General features: G+C 39.8%; 1 protein-coding gene across 1 annotated transcript in view; it reads left to right on the forward strand.

Annotated features, from left to right (window-relative positions):
- The window catches only part of LOC109931667 (protein unc-13 homolog B), a 287,923-nt gene that overhangs the window by 145,097 nt on the left and 121,329 nt on the right, over nt 1-21,497 (forward strand). The window contains exons 14-18 of the mRNA XM_048595579.1: nt 8,406-8,521; nt 17,292-17,455; nt 18,663-18,813; nt 19,433-19,501; nt 20,922-21,011. Coding sequence (XP_048451536.1) covers nt 8,406-8,521; nt 17,292-17,455; nt 18,663-18,813; nt 19,433-19,501; nt 20,922-21,011 — 590 coding nt within the window. The remainder of the gene's footprint in view (nt 1-8,405; nt 8,522-17,291; nt 17,456-18,662; nt 18,814-19,432; nt 19,502-20,921; nt 21,012-21,497) is intronic.

Genomic DNA, 21,497 nt, shown 5'->3' on the forward strand with positions numbered 1-21,497 from the left:
CCGGACCCGAAACATTAACTCTGTTTTTCTCCTTCACAGATGCTACCAGACCTACTGAGCTTTCCCAGCAATTTTGTTTCTGTTCCTGATTTACAGCATCCGCAGTTCTTTCAATTTTTACTCCTGATTATCGGTGAGGCTGTGGCAGCAGCTGGTTGTGGGGTGAGTGTGGGCTCAGCATGAAACTCAGTTTCACTGAGGTGGGCCCAGTGCCAAAGAGATGGTGCCTGAAGTGTGGTGAATTCTACAGCAGTGAGACTGTGGAGAAGGGGTGGTGGCACAGTTGGCATATCGCTGGTGAGCTGCCTCAGGACTCACGGTGGAGGCGGCAGAATGAAGACAGACTCTCTTTTAGTAATATCTTTTTATTCTTAAATTATTCAAAATGGTGCTCAATTGTGATAACAGTTGAAGTTTTTCACTGTATTTTACTATATTATTCACTGTAAAATGCAAATGACAAATCATTCAAATTCAGAATAGGAAAATTGTACAGGTGAGTGCATGGCCCAAGAGTTAATGCAAGAGGAAGGGGTTTAGATTCCTGGATCACTGGGAACATTTTTAGGGAATGTGGGACATACACAAATTGGACAGCCTGCACTTGAATCACATTGGGACCAACATCCTTGTAGGTAAGTTTGCTGGTGCTATTGGGAGGAGTTTAAACTCGTCTGGCAGGGGAAGGGGACACTGAATATCGCTGAGGCAGAAACACATCATAGTACAGCAAAGGAAACAAGTCACAGTGAGCTAGCTATGTTGAGTGTCAAGTGAGTAAGGCAAGTGGATGGTTTTTACTTCAATGCTAGGGGTGTAATATGTAAGACTGATGAGTTAATGTCGTAGATTGATACAATGGAAGTATAATATTGTTGCCATCACAGAAACAAGGTTGAGGGAAGGGCTGGACTGGCCACTTAACATTCTGCAGTATTGGACCTTTAGGCAAGACAGAGGAGGGTGTCAAAAGGGTGGTGGTATAGCCCTATTAATTAAGGAGTCGATCACTGCAATAAGGAGAGATGATATTTTGGAAAGATCATCAAACAAGGCTTTGTGAGTAGAACTTAGAAAAGTTAAGGGGAGAGTTAAGTGTAGGCCCTCAGAGAGTCAGTGGGAAATAGAGGAGCAAATATGTAGACAGTTCACAGAAGTAGTAATAATCAGGTAATTATACCACGGGACTTCAAATTTGTTCTTTTGGGCTTAAAAACAGACAAATCCCCTCGCCTGGATGAGTTGTATCCCAGGCTGCTGTGAGAAGTGAGGCCGGAAATTAAGGGGCTCTGCGACAAATTTTTAATTCCCCTTTGGCCATGGGAGAAGTGCCAGAGGACCAGAGCACGGCTAATGTGGTTCCACTTTTCAAGAAGTGTGGTAGAGATGAAGCAGGAAATTACAGACCAGTATGTCTCACACCAGTAATAGGGAAACTATTAGAGAAAATTCTGAAGGAGTGAATTAATACCCACTTGGAAAGGCAAAGGTTAATTAGGGACTTGGTCAGAGGGAGGTCAGGCCTAACAAACTTGTTAGAATTTTTTTTGAAAATGTGATTAAGTGTGTGGATGAGGGAAGTTCAGTTAATGTAGTTTATATGGATTTTAGCAAAGCTTTTGACAAGGTCCAACATGGGACACTGATTGTGAAGGTTAAAGCACATGGATTTGAAACCTGACAAGATTTTAATTTGTCATTACATAAAACAATTTGGATGAGAATTTAGAAGACATGCTTAGCAAGCTTGCAAATGATACAAAATTGGTGGTACAGTGGACAGTGAAGAAGGTTATCTAAGATTACGAAGAGATCTTGATCAAAAGGGTCAATGAGCTGAGGAATGTCAGCTGGAGTTTCTTGGATTGTATTTTGGTAAAACAAACAAGGGCAGACTTATACAATTAATTGTAGGGCCCTGGGTAATGTTGTAGAACAGAGAGACCTAGGGATTCAGGTATACAAATCTTTGAAATTTGCATCACATGTGGACAGGGTGGTTAAGAAGGCATTTAGCATGCTTGTCTTCATTGCCCAGACCTTCGAGTATAGGAGTTGGGGTGTCATGTTGAGGTTGTACAGGATATTGGTGTGCCCTGTTTTGGAGTATAGTGTACAGTTCTGGTTTCCCTGCTATCCTAAGGATATTATTAAATTGGAGAGGGTTCAGAAAATATTTACTACGATGTTGCCAGGAATGGAAAGTTTGAGTTGTAAAGATAGGCTGGGACAACTTTTCACTGGAGCGGAGGAGTTTGAAGGGTGACTATATGGAGGTTTATAATATGATTAGATAAGGTGAATAGCAACAGTTGTTTCCCTAGGGTTGGTGAGTTCAAAACTAGAGGGTCTATTTTTAAGATGAGAGGAGAAAGATTTAAAAAGGGCACGAGGGGCAACTTTTTCTTTACACAGAAAGTGGTTTGTATGTGGAATGAACTGCCCAGGAAGTGGTGGATGCTGGTCCAGTTACAACAATTAAAAGACATTTGGATAAGTACATGAATTGAAAACATTTGGAGAGATATGGGCCAAACGCAGGAAAATGGACTAGTTCGGTTTTGGAACATGGTCGGCGTGGACTAATTGGACTGAAGGGTCTGTTTCTGTGCTGTATGACTCTATGACTCTGTGAGATGGATCAGAAATTGTCTTAGTATTAGGACATGAAGGGTAGTGGTAGAAGGCTGTTTGAGTGACTCGAGGTTGGTGTCCAACAGTGTACCATAAGGATCAGTACTAGGATCCTTATTGTTTGTTATATACATAAATGATATGGATGAAAATGTAGGGGGAATGTTAAGCAATTTTTCAGACAACACCAAGATTGGTAGAGCAGTTAATAGTGAAGAAGATGATTATAGGTTACAGGAAGATGTAGATGGGTTGCTCAGATAGACAGACAGTGGCAGATGGTGTTTAACCATGAAAAGTGTGAGGTGATGCGCTTTGAAAGAAGAAACAAGATGAGGGAGTACTTCATGAATGGTAGGTCACTGGATAGCCTAGAGGAACAGAGGGATCTTGGGGTAATTATTCACAGATCTCTGAAGTTGGCAGAACACGTGAATAGGATAGTTAGGAAGGCATGTTTGCTTGCACTTACTGTCATCAGTCATGGCACAGAAAATAAGAGCAAGGAGGTAACGCTGGAATTGTACAGAGCATTAGTTAGGCCACAGCTGGAATGCTATGTGCAGTTCTGGTCACCTCACTTACAAGGAGGATTGGTAGCACTGGAGAGGGTAGAGAGGAGGTTCACCGGAATGTTGCCTGGGATGGAGAAATTGAGCTATAATGAGAGACTAGATAGGCTTGGATTGTTTTTTTTACATCAGAGAAGACTGAGAGGGTGGTACATGATTGAGAAGTATAATATTGTGAAGGGTATGGACAGGGTGAATACAGAGCATCTGTTCCCCATGGTTGTAGGGTCAATCACGAGAGAGCATAGTTTTAGAGTAAGGGGCAGGAAATTTGGATGGGATTTGGGCACAAACCTTTTTACTTAGCACATGGTGGGAATCTGGAATGCACTGCCTGGGAAAGCCGTAGAGGCTGGGAATTTTTCAACCTTTAAAAAATATTTGGATGAGCTCTTGTTATGGGTCAAGTGCAGGAATTTGGGATTAGTGCACCATTAGTGGTAGTTATGTTGGTGCAGACTCAATGGGCTGAAGGGTCTTTTCTGCGCTCTATGATTCAACAATTTAGACAGATGCTCAAAAATAAATGTGCAAGTACAGGAAATCCTAGTGTGTGGCTGCAGTTGAAGTTGCAAATACGTCAATTAAAATTGCCAGAAGGAACATTCTGTTTCTTGAAGATCACTTTGAATATTCACTGCACAGCAAACAAAGAAATTAAACATTGCAGAGTTGAAATCGCCTCTTGGATGCTGTACCACATTTATGAAGAAAAACTATTTTTACTGTGAGAGAAGACCAAGATTTCATCATATTTTCCACCACGACTCGATGACAGGGTTACTGCATTCCCGCAGTTTATAATCAAACATTGACAAAAGAATGGATACAGATTGCCCTGTTCTCGGACCATGGATGGAACATGGATGAAATTCCCATTTGCAAAAGTGAGTGAAGTTGGAGAGGAAACAATGTTAATGAAGACGACTTCCCGTGTAAAGAGTAGATTCATAGTTGCACTGTGGAAAATGCCTGATGAGACAAAGTTAAGCCTAAGAGAAGATAACTTGCAAAACAGCAATTCCTGAAAGAAGGGCTCATCCATGTTCATGATAAGGATGGATGGATAAAGGTTGTTAAAAATATGGCTGTGGAAAGTATGTAATCCTCCTGGTCAGAAATTATAAAAAGAAAAATATCTTCTCTCTGGACATGTTCAGGTCACATCTTGTCCATGTTGCTGTTGCTGAAGATTGTGAAATAGTTTTATTGCTGCGTGGTTCATAGTGGTGTAACCAATCTTGTTCAACCATTGGAAGTCTCTCTAAAAGACCCTTCAAGGATTGTCTGAGTAAAAGTGGAATGACTAAGCGTTTATATACATTCACCAAAGGAGGCAGAACATCAAAAACAAAACAGAAGTAACTCAGCAGGTCTGGCAGCATCTGTGGAGAGAAAGCAGAGTCAACATTTCAGATCTAGTGACCATCCTTCAGAACAGCATGTCAACTCTGACATTAGCAGTTCTGTGTGAGTGGTTTGTAGAACCTGGACTGAAAGCAGAATTGAGATTACCATAAAATCATTCAAGAAATGTGAAATATCTAATACACTTGATGGCATAGAAAATTTCAACATTATTTGCTGAAAGATATGGTCTATAATGACATGACTAATGAAGATATTGTTCATGACCAGGTTGAGAGGATTATTTAGTTCTGAAGATGGGGCGGATGGGTTTTTTTTTTTTAAATTGATGTTCATGCATGTTCAGTGCATGCTCCTCTGAAAAATAATATTTTCTATACTTTGAAAAAACTGAGTGAAATTGTATTTGTTTTTGTTGTTTGATAAATTTAATGAATTTAGTGTATACAATTAACGCCTGACTCCAGGGAGTTTATTTTAGATTGATAAATAGAAATGTAATAGTTATAATACTTGCGGCTTCTTTTGCGCTAATTTTGGGGACAGGGTTGATGGGATCTGTCTTCAGCGTGGCAGCTGCAATAACAAGTTGATGGGAGAGGGTGGATTTCAGCCTCTCCGAAGTGTTCCTCTTATTTTCAACAGTGCCTGTATTGCTATCCCAGCTAATTTGTTCGGTGAAGAATATAGTTGCTCAAAATGAGATGCTACAGTGTGTATTGGAGACATTTTGACAAATGCTTTGAGCTGTAGTTGCTTATAACATGCAACAGGTTAAATGGCCATGTGCGCAGTGGGCTGAGCTCTGTGCTACTTTGGGACCAGTCTGCAGGAGGGTTGGGGAGGTGGCACAATATTGTATGTAATGCCAAGGCTAAAGAACCATCTCTCCCTGTCTCATTGCAAATTATGTCATATGCAATGGAGGCCAGCAACAAATGGGAAACCTGACAGCTTTTACTTCATGGCTGAGTGATGAACAAAGGAGACTGAGGGAGGTTTAACTCCTTTACAAACCAATTTCAGGACCTGTCTTGAATGCCTGTTGTCCACCTCACTGTCAAAGTCTTCTATAACCCTCCAGCTTCTGAAGCCAGCTCTGCCTGCTCATCTCCCCAAAAAGGTCCACAAGAAATGCTTTGGCTGCAGTCACAGATTTGGCCACCCTAGTGGTGCAACCACCAGACCAGAGAGAGGTGAGAAAATCCTGCTTCAAGCCAATTAACACCCTACCAAGCAATAAATGGATGCAGAGAAACTTATCGCAGCAAGAACAGGCTCACAGCCAACATGGAGTGGGGGCTTGTTCGCAGGGACTTGACACAACTTAAAATTCTGTCCATGGTTCCTGCAAAACATGCAGCAACCTCTCATGTAAATTAATGCATGTGCAAAAGAATCTACACTTTATAGCATATCAGCCTACAATTCCCTATTTCCCTTCATTTTTGAAACCACTTTAATTGCATTATGTTCTTCACAAATTATTCATCTATTTTGTCAGTTTATGCACATTTTTTATTATTTATGTGTAAAAGATTTAATTTAATATAAATTGTCTCAACAAAGGTATATCAAAATATATAATGCAATGCTCTTATGCTTTTTTGAAGTATTGTTATCTAAAATATTTTTTATGCAGAATTAGGATGTTTTGTGCCCAGTAGAGGAACTGTGCTTGGATAGAGGTTTACGTTTATGTCTGTAATATTGGAGAACGAATAGGAAAGGGAAATCATGGTAATAAGTTGCCAACCACTACTTTAATGATGGAAACGTTTAATTTTTAGAAAATTAAAATTAGAAAATTATTTTGCTTTATTAGTATATTTCATTTTAAATTTACCTGTCGGTAATTGCACATGAATCTGCTTACTGCTTTAAATACCCTGTTCTGAGGAAGGTCACCGGACCCGAAACGTTAATTCTGTTTTTTCCTTCGCAGATGCTGCCAGACCTGCTGAGCTTTTCCAGTAATTTTGTTCTTGTTCCTGATTTACAGCATCTGCAGTTCTCTCGGTTTTTATACCGCTTTAAATTACTTGTTAATCATCAGTCAGAGAATATGATATTGTGTCACCAGGTGACACTCCAGTGATAAATTTAAATGAGATCACCACTTTAAACTAAAGAATTATGAAAGAAGGCTTATGATGTGTTGTCTCCATCCAGGATCCAGAGAGCAAACATCATAATTGTCATCTGGCCTAAACTCTCCTTATGGGACTTTGTGTTAAAATTTTTTGATTATGCTCCTGCAATGCATCTCTGAATGCTTCAAAATGTTAATGGTGCCTAATAAGTGATAGTTGTTTTCTTTTTACTCATTCATGGGATCAGGGTGTTGCTGGCTAAGATGCCCTTCCCTGATTGCCCATAGGGCAGTTAAGAGTCATCACGTTGCTATGGGTCTGAAGTCATATGTAGGTCAGGCCAAGTTTCCTGCCCTGAAGGACATTAGTGAACCCAGATGAGTCTTTCCTGACAATTGACAATGGATTCATGGTCATCATTAGACTGTTAATTCCAGATTTTTATTGAGTTTGAATTCCGCTATCTGCCATGGCAGCATTCAAATTCCCCAGATCTCCAGAACGTTACCTGGGTCTCTGGATTAACACTCCAGTGATAATACCTCTAGGCCATCACCTCCCCTTGTTGCTGCAGTCATCTAGATGAGTAGTGTTGGACTTTAAGTCCCTTAAAATATACATTTATGAATCTGAACAACTGGATGTCTGCATAAGAAAAACCGAAAGAACTATGGATGCTGTAAATCAGGAACAAAAACAGAAGTTGCTGGAAAAGGTCAGAAGATCTGGCAGCATCTGTGAAGGTAAAAACAAAGCTCATGTTTCCTCATTTTTGAGGAAGGGTGACCAGACCTGAAACGTTAACTCTGATTGTTTCTTCACAGATGCTGCCAGATCTGCTGAACTTTTCCAGCAACTTCTGTTTTTGTGTCTGTGTAAAAAGTTGTACTTTGTCAGTTGGATGATATTCTCATTAAATTTTATTGACAAACAAATTACTTTGATTGGTTTTGCTACTGCACGCCCATGGACAACATTAGTCAGACAGCTAAATTATTATAACAGTTACCAGTGGGCATATATAGTTGAGAGTTGCAATTTATTTTTTGCAGACTTCTTGGTATGTTCTTTGGTTAGCATGGCAGGTGAAGGGACTATTTGGTGAGAAAATTGAAGCAGTGTTACAAATTTTGAATAGGCTCCAGCAGAGCCATTTTCGAAATAACACAAATAGGTTTTCCTCTTTTTTTGTTTCAATCTAAATAATTGGTCAGAGTGAATAAGGGAAAGCCAAACGCAGAAATTAAATGCCCATAATACAGCATGCTCAATTTCCAATCCTGCAGTTATAAAGACAGGAAGTGTTAGGCCATACTTAAAGGTATTATTCTTCTGCTAACTTAAGGGATGTACCTTTAAGACCATAAGACATATTTGCTATTGAGTAATCAGTGCCTTGGATTGATCCAGATTTACTTTTTCTACAAAACATTGTGTTTTGACCCTTATATAGCTAAAATGACACGATATTTTAATTTTTTTCACATGAATATGATTATCATTTTTGGTCAAAGTCTGCAAATCATTAGACTGATAATTCCAAATTTTAAGGAATTCTACTTCCATGATCTGCCCTGGCAGGATTCAAACCCAGGGCCCAGGAACATTACCTGGGTCTCTGGATTAACACTCCAGTGATAATACCACGAGGCTGTCACCTCCTGTTGAATGAACTGTTCATTAATACAAAAGCCTGTGAGGAGCTAATACCCTGAGTTAATTTCTTTTCCTTTTCCAGAGAAAAGAACAGATAAGTCTGCAGTCTCTGGTGCTATTCGACTGCAAATCAGTGTTGAAATCAAAGGTGAAGAAAAGGTCGCCCCCTATCACATCCAGTATACTTGTCTGCATGAAGTAAGTTTAGGACGTGAGAAGTATGATTGAATGAGAGTGGAAATGAGCTGTTATAAAATGTTAATTTTGAAAAGTGATTAATGATGTGTAGTCCTTATGAACACGTAGTTCTCGATGTTGAATGTCAATTGTCCAATCCAGAGTTTAAGATTGAATTAGCTGAGAAAGTAAAGCACAACCAATTTGATTATCAACTGAGCCTTAAAATTAGACCTATGATTTAACTTGTAAAACCTGATGATGTGTATTTTTTCTAGTCTTTTACAAATTTGATGTTACCTTGATAATGCTTTATAATATTGTGACATGAAATTATTTTGAAAGGTCAAATCTAATTTTTCAAGTTAAAGCGTGAATAAGACACTGCATTTGAATATTGATCTTTCATATTGGGATCTGAATTCACCTAAATTATGATTGATGGAATTAGTAGTATTTGTGTCTCGTTCTGTCTTTCACTTGTGCACACTCCCTCTCTCCTGCCCCACAATGACTTGCAGGTTCAGAGCTTATAATTTGTAATTCTCCAACAGGTAAGCACACAAAACAACTAGCATGAGACATGAGAACATGTTTAAAAGATTCACACAGATTTTGTGTTGAAGTACAGAGAAGGAAATCTTAATTCCACATTGCACCTTGTTGGACCTAATCTGATTGATTTATTGTTGTCACATGCTCTGAGATGCAGTGAAAAGTGTTGTTTTGTTTGCTATACGGGTAGATTGTACCATACAAAGTACATTAGGGTAGCAGCACAGAGTACAGAATATAATATTACAGCTACAGAGAAGGTGCAGAGAGAGAGAGATTAGAATTAACATTTGAGAGGTTGATTCAAAAGTCTGATGACAGCGGAGAAGAGGTTCTTGATTCTGTTCAGACGTGTATTCAAACTTTTTTATCTTCTGCCTGCCGGAAGAGGGTGGAAGGGAGTATAACTAGGGTGGGAGGGATCTTTGATTCTGTTGGCTACTTTCCAGAGACAGCTAGAAGTATGGAAGGAGTCAATGGATGGAAGTCTGGTTTGCATGATGGACTTGGCTGTGTTCACAACTCTCAGTAGTTTCCTACGGTCTTGGGAATAACGGTTGCCATAACACACTGTTATGGATCCAGATAGGATGTTTTCTATGGTGTATCCATAAAAATTGGTAAGAAATCTTGTGGACATGCCGGATTTCCTTAGCCTCCTGAGGAAGTAGAGACATTGTTGTGCTTTCTTGACCTTCGTGTCGACGAGGGGTAGACCAGGACAGATTGTTGGTGATTATCACTCCCAGAAACTTGACGCTCTCAACCATCTCCACTTCAGCACAATTGATTCAGACTGTGGCGTGCCCTCCACTCTGCTTCAAGAAGTCAATGATCGGCTGCTGCATTTTACTGACATTTATGGAGAGATGGTTGTCCTTACACTATGCTGCTAAGCACTCAATCTCTTTCCTGTATTCTGTCTCGTCATTGTTTGAGATCCGACCCCAATGGTGGCGTCATCAGCAAATTTGCAAATGAGGTTGGGGCAGAATTTGGCGACACAGTCATGTGTGTATAAGGAGTATAGTAGGGGGCTGAGTATGCAGCCTTGCAGGACACCAGTGTTGAGGATTATGGTAGAGGATGTATTGTCACCTATTCTTACTGATTGTGGTCTATAGGCCAGGAGAATCCAGTTACAGAAATGGGAGCCAAGACCTAGGTCTCGGAGTTTAGAGATGAGTTTGTTCGGAATTATAGTATTGAAGGTGGCACTGTAGATAATAAGAGGGAGCCTGACGTAGGTATTCTTGTTATCTAGATATTCCAGGGATGAGTGTAGGGCCAGGAAAATGGTGTCTGCTGTGAACCTGTTGCGCTGGAAGGGAATTTGCAAAGGATCAAGGCAGTCTGGGAAGCTGGAGTTGATGTGAGCCATGACTAACCTCTCAAAGCACTTCATTATTATGGAGGTCAGAGACACTGGGTGGTAGTCATTGAAGCACACTGCATGATTTTTCTTTGGCACAGAGATGATGGTGGTCTTCTTGAAGTGGGTGAGGACTTCAGATCATTGTAAGGAGAGGTTAAATATGTCTGCGAATACTCCTGTCAGTTGGTCCATGCACTATCTGAGTGCATGGCCAGGGACTCCATCTGGGCCATTTGCTTTCTGTGGGTTCAATCTCAAGAAGGCTGACCTAAAATATGTGGCGATGACCACAGGTACCCCACGGTCCGAGGCTGTTGGGATAGATGACATTGTTTCACTGACTTTCTGTTCAAAGCAAATGTAGAATACATTGAGCTTCTCAGATAAGAATGTACTGTTGGCCACGATTCTGTTCGACTTCACTTTGTAGGCTGTTAGGTTGCATAAAGCTTGCCAAAAACCATGGGTGTCTGTATAGTTGGTCTGGGTCTCAAGCTTAGTTTGGCATTGCCTCTTCATGTCTCTGGCCTTACAAAGTTTGCACCTGGATTTCCTGTATATATCAGGCTTGCCCACTTGTACGTCTCAGACCTGGACTTCAGTAGGGAGTGGATCTCCCTGTTCATCCATTGCTTCTGGTTGGTGAACCTTCAGATTAACTTCTTCAACACGCAGTCTTCTACACACTTACTAGTGAAGTCTGTAATGGGAGTGGCATACTTGTTTAGGTTGGCTGCTGAATTCTTGAATATGGACCAGTTTTCCAAGAGTATACTGGGGAGGGGGGAGATTTGAAACCCCCAAGTTTCAGTCTCACCTGAAGTCCAGCACATCTCCCACATTTCCTGGATAGGTGGCAGCTCCTAGTTGATCTCGGGCATCAGTGAAGAATGCCTGTTGCTCCAAGAGGTAAGTGTGTGCTCCTGAGGGGTCGTGGGCACCAGTCATGGCCTTGAGTGTTCTGGGGTTCTTGTGGCTAGTTTGGTTGGGCCTCCTCAATGTCTGGTCACTGTGTGTTCAAGTCTTATTCCTGCACTGGTCGGGCCTTGGTACTGGGTTTCCACAAGGAGGTCAGGCTTGCAGGAAACCAGTAGTTCCCTTAATTCCAGTGGGCTTGTGGTTCCAGTGTTGATAATCAAGTCTCGTCAGTCATAGGATCTTTAAACCTGAAAGTAGGTTTAATAATTCTGATCAACTTAGAATTGAGGGTATAAGATATGTAAGAATAAGATCTGCAGTAGACAGCTCGCAAAATGTCGCCACGCTCTGGCGCCATCTGGGATTGTCAGTTCCTGACAAGAGGGTGAAGAATTTTGCCACAATGGAGACCCCGTTGGAAAAATAGCAAAAGACATTCAAAATTCTAAGTCCAACGAATGATCCAATTTCACATTTTGATGAGAGTGGGCTGTCGTTCATAAATGAGTAGTTCCTGAGGTAGTTGGTCACTTAAATGATCAGCTGTCTCCACTCAATTCAGATTTTAGAATCATTGGTGTCTGGAACCCAAAGTATGGAGATTAGATAAGCTAAGAGCAGTCTCTCCTGTGCTTTTTTTTTAAGGATAGCCAGGCTATCCCTTTAGAGATGTGAGATATGCCTGTGCATATACTCTCAAAACCTGGAGCATGAAGTTCAGATATCATTTGTGGGTTCAGATTTCCTTTGGGATTTTTAAACCATGGAGAATATTGTGTGCAAACGGTGCATAAACCGAGTTGAACTGTCCAGTAGCATTGAGAGTTTCAAGAACTGTCAAAATATGTTTTTTTTTAATGAGTCAGAGTGCTTTTCACAGTAGAGTGTAGTTTATTAGAATTAGAATTAGCTTTATTATCACAACTACTCAAATAAGTACACTGAAAAGTATACAAATCACTGCTTTCCGTGCCATCTTAGGTACAAAGGTCCCTAGGTACAGCTTTTTCAGTTAGTTTTTGGAAAAATAGAGAAGTAAAAATGTCAAACATTGCAGATTTTAGGAATAAATTATAAAATGGAGAAAAAAGTGTTCAGAACAACAGTCCATGCTGGCAGCTAGCCTCCAGTCCGCACAGGCCAGGCCATGAGACACTACCACTTACCGCCCAAAGGCCACCACGCTGGGCTGCTGGGAGACCACCACGCCAGGTCTCTGCTGAGGATGGGAGTTCTGAGGCCAAGAGTTCCAAGGCTGTGAGGTTCGAGGCTAGGGGTTCTGTGGCTGTGAGGTCGGGGACTAGGAGGAGCAAGGCCAGGAAGAGAGAAGAGGAAGAAAGAAAAGACAAAAGAGGGAAAAAGAAAAAAAACAAAAGGAACAGGTGGAGTAGTATGAAAGTTTACGTAATAGAAATTTATTCTTCTCCTCCGTGTAAATGGGTACATGTAGTTAGTAAGAGAGATAGTATGAACTGCCGAAGCTGGAGAATCTGAGATAACAAGGTGTAGAGCTGGATGAACACAACAGGCCAAGCAGCATCAGAGGAGCAGGAAAGCTGACGTTTCGGGTTGAGACCCTTCTTCAGAAATGGGGGTGGGGAAGGGGATTCTGAAATAAATAGGTAGAGAGGGGGAGGCGAATAGAAGATGGATAAAGGAGAAGATAGGTGGAGAGGAGACAGACAGGTCAAAGAGGTGGGGTTGGAGCCAGTAACGGTGAATGTAGGTGGGGAGTTAGGGAGGGGATAGGTCGGTCCAGGGAGGACGGACAGGTCAAGGAGGCGGGATGAGGCTAGTGGGTAGGAGATGGGGCTGGGTCTTGAGGTGGGAGGAATGGTTAGGGAGGCGGGGACGAGCTGGGCTGGCTTTGGGATGCGGTCGGGGGAGGGGAGATTTTGAAGCTTGTGAAGTCCACATTGATACCCTTGGGCTGCAGGCTTCCCAAGCGAAATATGAGGTGCTGTTCCTGCAGCCTTTGGGTGGCATCATTGTGGCACTGCAGGAGGCCCAGGATAGACATGTCGTCCAAGGAGTGGGAGGTGAGTTAGCATGGTAGATGAAGGAGAAGCAATGTTGGTTGAAAAGTTGGCACGGGGGTATGAACGCCATGGGGTTTGGGTAGAGCGACGTAGGGGATGGTATTAGGTGGCATGGATAGGGCATGGGAAGTGAGGAGAATCTGAGACATGAGAGAAGAGGAAAATTTAATATTTGTTCTTTTATTTTGACTTTTGGAGATAGTGCTGATACCCTACGGTAGGCTTTCCACCCAGCTCATCTTGAGAACTGGCAGGCCAACTCCCAAATCACACCACAACCGAGACCAAAAATGGGATTTGCAGGTTGGATTCACAGAACCGGGAGTTATTCCACACCTGCACACCAAACCCTGGAGTGAAAATTGGGGCATAGGAACCTAAATTTGAAACATTCCATTCCTAGTCACTGGTGTTCTTTACTCGAATGACCACACAATTCACCAAGTAATGTAAATTCAGAGAGAATACAGAAGAACAAAGAACAAAGAAAATTACAGCACAGGAACAGGCCCTTTGGCCCACCAAGCCTGCACCGATCCAGATTCTCTATCTAAACCTGTCGCCTATTTTCCAAGGATCTATTCCCTGCCCATTCATGTATCATCTAGATACATCTTAAATGATGCTATCGTGCCCGCCTCTACCACCTCTGCTGGCAATGCATTCCAGGCACCCATCACCGTCTGCGTAAAGAACTTTCCACGCATATCTCCCTTAAACGTTTCCCCTCTCACCTTGAAATCGTGACCTCTAGTAATTGAGTCCCCCATTCTGGGAAAAAGCTTCTTGCTATCCACCCTGTCTATACCTCTTGTGATTTTGTAGACTCCAATCAGGTCCCCCTCAACCTCCATCTTTCTAATGTAAATAATCCTAATCTACTCAACCTCTCTTCATAGCTAGCGCCCTCCATACCAGGCAACATCCTGGTGAACCTCCTCTGCAGAAATTACTTGAAAATTTGATTCAGCTCGTCTGGTGAGATGCACCTAAAACAATAGGTCTAAGAATATAGCTGGAATAAAGAGACTGCATTTCCAAACATAAGGCTGTACATTCTAGTCGTAATTAAGTCAATTCTGTCTATGATATTCATTTTTTATTTGAGCCTTAGAGATCGTGATTCAAGTTCTTCAGATTTTTAGGACAGAATATCTGAGGAAAACCTTTGCATTATGAGCCTGTGGAGTTTGTGATTGAGGTTAAAGAAAACAAGAGTAAAGATATGTGGCAACACGGCTGGTACATGGGAGATGGACTTTTTGAGTGCCTTTCATATTTGAAACTTTGTAGTAAAAATGTCATTTAGTTCATTTGGCAGATGGTGTTCAGTTACGTATATAAATATATCGTGGCAGACAGTTCTTGCTATTGATATTTGCTAATTTGAACCTCCTTTGATTTTGCAAATAATGTCTAGTTCACCATTAGGTGTAAAAGTCAGCAGTCACCCCTGTGCTCAGTCTGTTTATCAGGGATGTGGTTGAGCCCCATAGATAGCAATTTGCAAGTTCGGTCCTTTATCAAATCAATTTATTGATCTTAGTTGTATGTAAAGAAAGTTGTTACAGCCAACATCAATGCACCTGCAGCTTGCATTTGTAGCATTTTAGGGTAAGGATCATTTAAATTCGGATTTATCAAGGAAAACTGCGAAATGCATTTTTTAAAAATTCGTAAAATCTTTCAACTGTTCCCTGACGTATTATCTTTCCTAAAGTGAATCAAGCTTGCCTGCCAATACCATCCTGTCCCTGTTGGTATGCCTGAATCCATCATCATGGCTGAACCTCATGAATGTCTTTCCAGTATTTCGAACTGCATGTGGAAAGGTTGTTTCCCTTTGCAGAAGTCTCTAGGACCTGAAGACATAGTCTCAGAGTAAGACTGTAAGACAGAGATGAAGGTAGTCACACTGTGAATTCTTCACTGCAGAGGGCTTTCGAGGCTGTGACATTCAGTATCTTTAAGATGGAGATAGACATATCTTTAATTAGTAAGGAAATCAAGAATTATAGGGAAAAGGCAGGAAAGTGGAGTTCAGCATTTTGACAACAATCATGATCTCATTGAATAATAGAGCAGACTCAATGGGCTGAATGGTCCATTTCTACTCCTATATCTTATGGTGTTATGGTCTGTACTTAGCCGAGGATTTAGTAGACTGGCAGGCTTAAACAGAGTTTTTGGTTTTCTCTATTAAATGACTTGTTGGTTGTCATGTCTCATGCATAATGTTAATTTGAAGAAAGGCTAAAGCCCACTGACATTGATGTAATATCAAAAGTTACACAAATTATAACACCTTGAATCTGTAAAGGACCTCTACTGTAAAGGAAACATCTTCACGCGCTTAACAATAAGAAAGAAAGATTGGACACCTGTATGTGGAAATGAGTAAAGAACAAAGGTTTTAAATTGCGCATCAAACTCTGTTTGAAAGCTGTGAGTTCTTCTGACCTGAACTGTTAATTCTGTTTCTCTCTCCATTGATGTTGTCTGACCTGCTGGATATTTCTTTGTACTTTCCATATCCACAGTATTTTCTTTTGTTTATATGAGAGAACTATCAACTTTAATTGCCGGAAATTCCCTAGATTCTGGAAAGAAAATAGTGAATGTGACTTCTGTCTTCAAGAAAGGAGTGAGGCAGGCAGGAAACTACAGGCCAGTTTGCCTAAATTATGTCATAGAGTATAGCTGTAATCTGTTATTAAGGAGGTTCTGGCAGGCACTTAGAAATTCTCAGTGAAATCAAGTAGAGTCAACATGGTTTTGTAAAAAAGAAATCGTGTCTGACTATTTATTTAGAGTTCTTTGGGAAAGTAGCAAGCAAATGTAGATAAAAGATAAAAGTCAATGTACTCTCCTTAGATTTTCAGAAGGCATTTGGCAAGTGTCACATCAAAGATTACAATGCAAAATAAGACTTGTGATAAAGTGGATAACATATTAGCATGGATAGATTATTTGGTTAATGAAAAACAGAGGGTGAGCATGACTTTTGGGTTGGCACAATGTGAGGATCAGTGTTGGGACCTAATTTATTTAGTCTATGTAAATGATGTGGAGGAAGGTACCAAAAATATGTTTGCTTTTTTGCTGATGATACAAGATTAGGCAAGAAAGTAATTATGAAATGGATATTAGGAGTCTACAAAGAAATATAGATAGTTAAATACGTTGGCAAAATGTTAGCGTGTGGCATATACTGTGGAAAAACTTGAATTTGTCCACTTTAGGAAAATAAATGCAATTGGAATCACTACTTAAGCAATACAATATTCTAGGGATCCCTACTTTCATACTCAGTGCTTGGTCTTGCTAAGAAATGCCTGATATTTGTCTGAGGTAGCAAAAGTGGAAGCTTTCACTCCTTTTTGTTGACTTGCATAAGTTGTCCATGCTTTGTTATTGTAAAGGAGGGTACTGAGAAACTAAACCTGATACACAAGAGTTTTGCATTTTTGGTTAGCTTCCTATTGGCCCACACTCAAACTTTAACTTCAGTTTGACAGCTGTGGTCTTGGCAATGCTGGTCGTGACATCAGAGAACAGGTTGCTGGTGATTGTTGATCCAAGATAATGTGGGCTGTCAGTGAACTCTAGAGTGAGATCAACAATGTTGATATAAGGATAGAATCTCTATGTGCTGACCTGTTATTTTGGTGGTCTTGTTGATTGTCAGTCCAAATTCCTTGCAGGGCTGTGAGAATCAATCTACAAAATATGACCAAGCAATACAATCATAATAACTCGGATTGCTTCTTAAAACTTCATTGGGTGCCGCACCTATTTTAAATACTGAGCTTATCATCAACAAATGGAGAATATTTCATTCTCTGTATTACTTGCTCTGCTATTGAATGTTGTTTAATACTGAGCTTCTCATCATATTTTACAGAACCTTTTCCACTCTCTCACAGACCTTCAGAGTAGTGGTGTTGTGAAAATACCAGATGCAAAAGGTGATGATGCATGGAAGGTTTATTTTGATGAGACTGCACAAGAAATAGTAGATGAATTTGCAATGCGTTATGGAATAGAATCCATTTATCAGGCAATGACGTAAGTTTTAAAACACAATTTTTAGGAAGATTGTTAATAACTGATTGGTAAAATATAACCTGAGCATTTCTGTTCATGACCAAACAGTGTAACAAATGGAGTAGGATTGCAATGTCATACAGCTTAAATGAAATTTTAGTAGTTGCACAGTTATGTCATAATTTGCGTGTTTATAGGTATAATATACTAAAAACAGAAATTAATCCTGACCTTTACTCAGAGTAGCATTTGGCACTGGGTAGATAGGAAGGTGGTAACCTATTCCAGTCTTGAGGTTGTCCCATGGACCAAAGTCACAGGGAGGGGTATTCTGGAAGAGTGATGGAGAACCTAAGACAAGGAAGCCTAAACTTCTCCTTGGGCACGAGAAGCATTCTTTCTTCCAGAAGGAAAGCAAAGTTAAAAGATTTAACATTTTGGTCTTCTAGCTCCATTCTTCTTTGGTTAGGTAAACCTGGCAGGTCACAAAGGTTTTTCTATCTATTTAAGTTAACACTTCAGATTTTATGACAATCTACATATTTAATTAAAGATTCTGCTGATTTCCCAGTGGATGTCTTTCTCACCTGCTGAGACAACATCTTAAAATGGATTGTGGAAAGGGCTTAGGATGTTGGCAGGTAAGTCAGGCAATTTGATCTGCCTGCCTACCTGGTTTCCATTAGGTAGGTAAGATTAGAACTACTCTTGATATTTTTGGCTTAACGGGGATGAAGAAATAACAAACTCAATTTCTCAGGCTTTTTCTGCAATTTTCAAGTTTCTTGTCTGTGGAAAGGAAGTTCATATCAAGGACTTGTTCATTGATGAAACCACAGAAAAGCTATACAATGCAGATACTTCAAATTGAAACTGCTGAAAGAAGGTTTTCAACATCAGTCTGAACAACAAGATGAATATTTTTAACGTGATACATGTTGAGCTAAATGGATATCTTTCATCAAAATGATGAAAGAATTGATGTACTGAAGAAGTTTTCACCTGAAGTGTTGATTTTTTTTTTCAGATGCCAACTGACCTTGTGTTACTTACAATTTTTTTAATATGTATTAGAACTCAAAATGAAGTTTCTTTATCACCATGAATAATGTTGCAATTTTAGGTTCTGATGGCAATATTTGTAAGATATAGCAGTAAACTTAAAACCTATTTTTTTGTTGTGAGTTTTGTATATTATATACCTAATTTTATGCTTCTGCTATTGCAGGCATTTTGCTTGTTTGTCTTCTAAATACATGTGCCCTGGAGTGCCAGCAGTAATGAGCACCTTGTTAGCCAATATCAATGCATACTATGCACACACCACTGCCTCTACCAATGTATCTGCCTCTGATCGCTTTGCTGCATCAAATTTTGGGGTATGTTCCGTATACAGTTGCCTTCGATGTTACAACTTTTATTTTTGTTTTTCATCAGCTGTTTTCTTTCCACTCTGCTCTCTTTTCAATGTTGTACTCAGTTTACAATTTAGGGGGTGTAGGAGAATATTGCACAGGCAACTTTGTCCAGTGTATTGTCCAGTTCCAGGTATGTGAGAGCAGTGCCAGGAGATTTGTCTTTTGCTTTTTGTTCCTCTCCTGATTTCCACACACTGGTTCTCCAAAACAGTCAGGGTGAGATTGAGAGCCCACTGTTTGGGAAATTACAAAGTGCCACAAATTGTCACTTGTTGCTTTGTTTGCTATCTGTGTTCTAAATAAGTATATATGCTTTGTATGTTTTTCAGTACTGTAATATTAAGAATAACTCAGCAACTTGTGCATATTATGTAACTTGGTTTCAAGGTTATTTTAAGATCATTATCTGTTTTTGTTCCTTTAGCCTATATTTGTCGCAATATCGCGTAAAACAATATACCTTGTATTATACTGTTGATTCATTCACTGCTGCTTAGCAACTGGTAGACTTTTAATATGAAAACTTTTAATGGTTGCAAAGTGGTAATTCTAATTATATACTTCTGTTTGAACAAATCAGAAAGAAAGGTTTGTGAAACTACTTGACCAACTACACAATTCACTTCGCATTGACCTGTCCATGTATAGGGTGAGTATAAATGGTGTTAACTATTGAATTGATATAAAGCTCTAAAATACCAATTAATAGATTTCTCAGTAAATCCTGTATTTATTCTACATTATGACAGAGAAGCAGAAAGCCAAGATATAGTTTGATACTGTATATCATCATTGCCTTTGTAATTATTCATTGTAACCCTCCAGTTGAGCTGATTGTGCTGTTTGTATTGTATGGACTCTATGGCTAATTTGTATTATTGAATATTGCAGTTAACTATCACAGTTAGTTATATTAATTAAATATTTAGTACCATTATAAGCTAATGTCATGTATTTGCCAATATTGAGCTGTTTGTTTAAGTCTGTCCAATCAAAATAGTTAAGTTTGGCTGCAGTTCTGCCAGACCCATTCACTGTGGTTCTTTCATGCAAAGAATTTTATTTGTTAGAGGGAGGCCTTTCATTGCTTTCTGATTTGCTTTTCTCCCTGGCTCATCTCCAATCAATTTTCTGAGGTCAGGTGTTATTTGTAATGTGAGGTTCGATCCCAGACACTCAGAGCGCTTGCTGCAGCATCTAAAATAGTCAGTTATTTAAAGTGACAGACGAGATCTCTTTGTGGAGAAGGCCTAACAGCATGAGTCTTTATGACTGGTATGAAGGGAGGGGTGCTTTATCTAAGCCACTCAATTCACTCTATGGCCTTTGGAGCCATTACTCCAGTGTTGGATCTTCTTCGACTTTCCATCAGCCAATCCAGGGAAGCACCCTTAAGAAGGCCAAGAAGAACCAAAATGGATCAGTATACTAGGATCCACCTTCTTACCACAATTTAGATTCTGCTCTAGGTTCTGAGGAAAGGGGTCACTAGAAACAGCCCCACCATTAGGAAAATAAAATCCAGAGAGAAAGAGAATTAGAGCTCATCCTGTTGTTTCCGATGCTTTGCCACCCAACTTGAATTGGGAATTAAATCCAGTCCAGTGTTACTCAGAATTATCTTATTGTTGTGTAATACTATGGTGAAAATGTATGAAAAGTGATATTTTATTTTCTGTCAAGTGGTATGCAGGCAAAAGAGTAGTTTTAGAAGTGTCCAAAAGATGTTAATGTAATTAAAGATTCAGCAGTTGATTTCAATGAAAAGCAATTTTTTTCTGTCAACTGTTCTGAATATATTGTGTACTTGGCATCATTATAGCTGATATAAATTTTTGCATTTTGTTTTGTTGAATCTCGATGTAAATAAAGAAAATTGTTCAGCGTAAGGTGAACACATGCTCATTTGTTCGGAATCTAAAATGCATCTTGGCTTATGTGTTGAAAGTTGAGGTTTGTGGAACACTGTCAAAAGAATTAACATGTATCTTAGAAAGTATCATTTCAATTTTGGGCTTTATTCGCCTCAAAATCATTTGAAGAATTTGAAAGGTTGTTTTATTTAACAGAACAATTTTCCAGCAAGTAGCCCTGAGCGGTTGCAAGATTTGAAATCCACAGTAGATCTCCTGACCAGCATAACCTTCTTCAGAATGAAGGTAATCTCTTTCTACTGTCATTGTATTCTGCAATTTTGAACAAATTTGAACAGTCAATTCACATTCATAAAGGAGGAAATGTCCTCCTGAAGGTAATGATCTATTTTTTATTTTTAATTAACAGCTGTTATTTTTTCATAACTACCTCCCTTTTTAGGAATTCCTTCTGTAATTTTCCCATCGTCAGCCTGCTGACTCTGACCAAAGTCCAGATATTAATAAAATGTTACCAACCTCTCCTGCTTAATCTCTGTAAATTTATTTTCTGATACATTTGTGGAACTCCTGGCCCAATGCTTTGCTGTCAGAAACCAATTTTATTTCCCTTCAACTCTGACCTATCCATACCTCATTGTTACCAACTACTATCTAGAGCCACTTGTCCATCTCTGCCTTTATCAAAAAGAGCTCTGGGATAGTAGGAACTGCCAATGCTGGAGAATCTGAGATAACAAGGTGTAGAGCTGGATGAACACAGCAGGCCAA

Source organism: Rhincodon typus, chromosome 1 (genome assembly GCF_021869965.1).
Source record: "Rhincodon typus isolate 14 chromosome 1, sRhiTyp1.1, whole genome shotgun sequence".
NCBI classification, from domain to species: Eukaryota; Metazoa; Chordata; class Chondrichthyes; order Orectolobiformes; family Rhincodontidae; genus Rhincodon; species Rhincodon typus.